Source organism: Sinocyclocheilus anshuiensis, unplaced genomic scaffold (assembly GCF_001515605.1).
Source record: "Sinocyclocheilus anshuiensis isolate Anshui unplaced genomic scaffold, SAMN03320099.WGS_v1.1 scaffold252, whole genome shotgun sequence".
Lineage (NCBI taxonomy): Eukaryota > Metazoa > Chordata > Actinopteri > Cypriniformes > Cyprinidae > Sinocyclocheilus > Sinocyclocheilus anshuiensis.
In genome coordinates, this window is record NW_015554095.1 from 575,710 (window position 1) to 577,253 (window position 1,544).

Here is a 1,544-nt window from a genome sequence, read left to right on the forward strand (position 1 = left end):
TGTGTGTGTGTGTGTGTGTTTATGTAAGAGATTGAGGGAACAAACACAGACCTTGCTAAGGATGTAGATGACATCTCCTCTCTGGAAGGCCAACTCATCGGGTCCATCAGCTTCACAGTCCCACAAGCATTGGTAATAATTTGCATAATCTGAAGTCCCTTTATTTAAAACACAGAGATAAAAAAAATATCAACATTTGTAGTCAATTTTTAGCATCTCTCTATCAATGCACACAATCTACTTACCAGACTTTTCAGTCCACTCTTCCGCATTGTCAGTATATTCATCATCTGAAAAATACAGAGGGTCAGAGGTTATAGAAATACAGAACAAGTACATACGTTAATCTTTTGGCATCAGTCTACAGCAGCTAATAATGCTACACCTTCCATGCAAATTCAACTTCTGGATCAACTTTGTGTACCTCTGAACTCTTTCATAAGTATATTAAACAATCTGTGTGGTGCTGGCAGAACAGCAGCTCGTGTTTGATTTACAGGGGAGGTGCCAGGCCGGGTTAGATGGCTAGTGTGTTTCAGGCAGACAGGCATTGATTCTGGGCGTGGCACCTCTAGGTCTATGAGGTGACAGTGATAGCCCAGCCTTCCGTCTCCCACATCCATCCTCACGCTGTCAGCCTGCTGATAAAACCACCGTCCAGCAACCCTATACTTCCCACAGCACAAGCTTGCCCTGAGCTTCCAGGAACAGCATGGGGAAAAAAACCCGTAAAGCTAAAGTAGCCCTTTACTATATGCGCAAGTGTGAAATATACATCTAAAACCTGTGTTGGAATCTGTTGCACGAGGCTTAATTGGAAAAAAATTAGATTTCAAAATTAGCATAGTCAAAATGTAAAATGATGAGTGAATTCTGAATCTCAAAATATTTCTTCAATGTCATCATATGTCTCTTCCTCTTCTTCCACCTCCTCTTCCTCATCATCATCAAAGGGGATGAAGTTAGAGCTCAGATCTTGGAGAAAAGCCATAAACAATCATTAACACCTAAATAATGAAAATGACAGCAGACAAATAAGACCAATTCCCTGTGTGAATCTCATTCTGATTATGTTAACCAATCTACATGTAGTGGTGTCCCAAAAGTCTGAGACCACTAGTGAAAATGCTTCTATTTTAATAAAAAATACAGTAATATTGTGAAATATTATTATATTTTCCTACAGTATCACGTCACTCTCCAAATATTGGAGAGAAGCCATAAAAGCAAACATTAACACCAAAATAATTCAAATCACAGTAGACAAATAATATCTACACTTCCCAAAAGTCTGAGGCCACCAGTGACTATTTTGCAATTTCCTAATTTAATGCTTTTTATTACAAATTACATTACCTGCATAATTTAATTTGAGTGAAAAGCTGTAATAATAACATGAATTTCATATCTTCATAATCTTTTCTTCTTGGTTTGTCATTTTGCTTTAAAGGGGTCATATGATGCGATTTAAATTTTTCCTTTCTCTTTGGAGTGTTACAAGCTCTTGGTGCATAAAGAAGATCTGTAAAGTTGCAAAGACTAAA

At 37.6% G+C, this 1,544-nt stretch overlaps 1 protein-coding gene across 1 annotated transcript in view; it reads right to left on the bottom strand.

Moving 5' to 3' along the window:
* Positions 1 to 1,544, bottom strand: part of LOC107669469 (src kinase-associated phosphoprotein 1-like) — a 30,906-nt gene that overhangs the window by 9,791 nt on the left and 19,571 nt on the right. The window contains exons 9-11 of the mRNA XM_016461708.1: positions 889 to 975; positions 246 to 290; positions 52 to 158 (exon numbers count right to left, since the gene is read on the bottom strand). Of these exons, the coding sequence (XP_016317194.1) occupies positions 52 to 158; positions 246 to 290; positions 889 to 975 (239 nt within the window). The remainder of the gene's footprint in view (positions 1 to 51; positions 159 to 245; positions 291 to 888; positions 976 to 1,544) is intronic.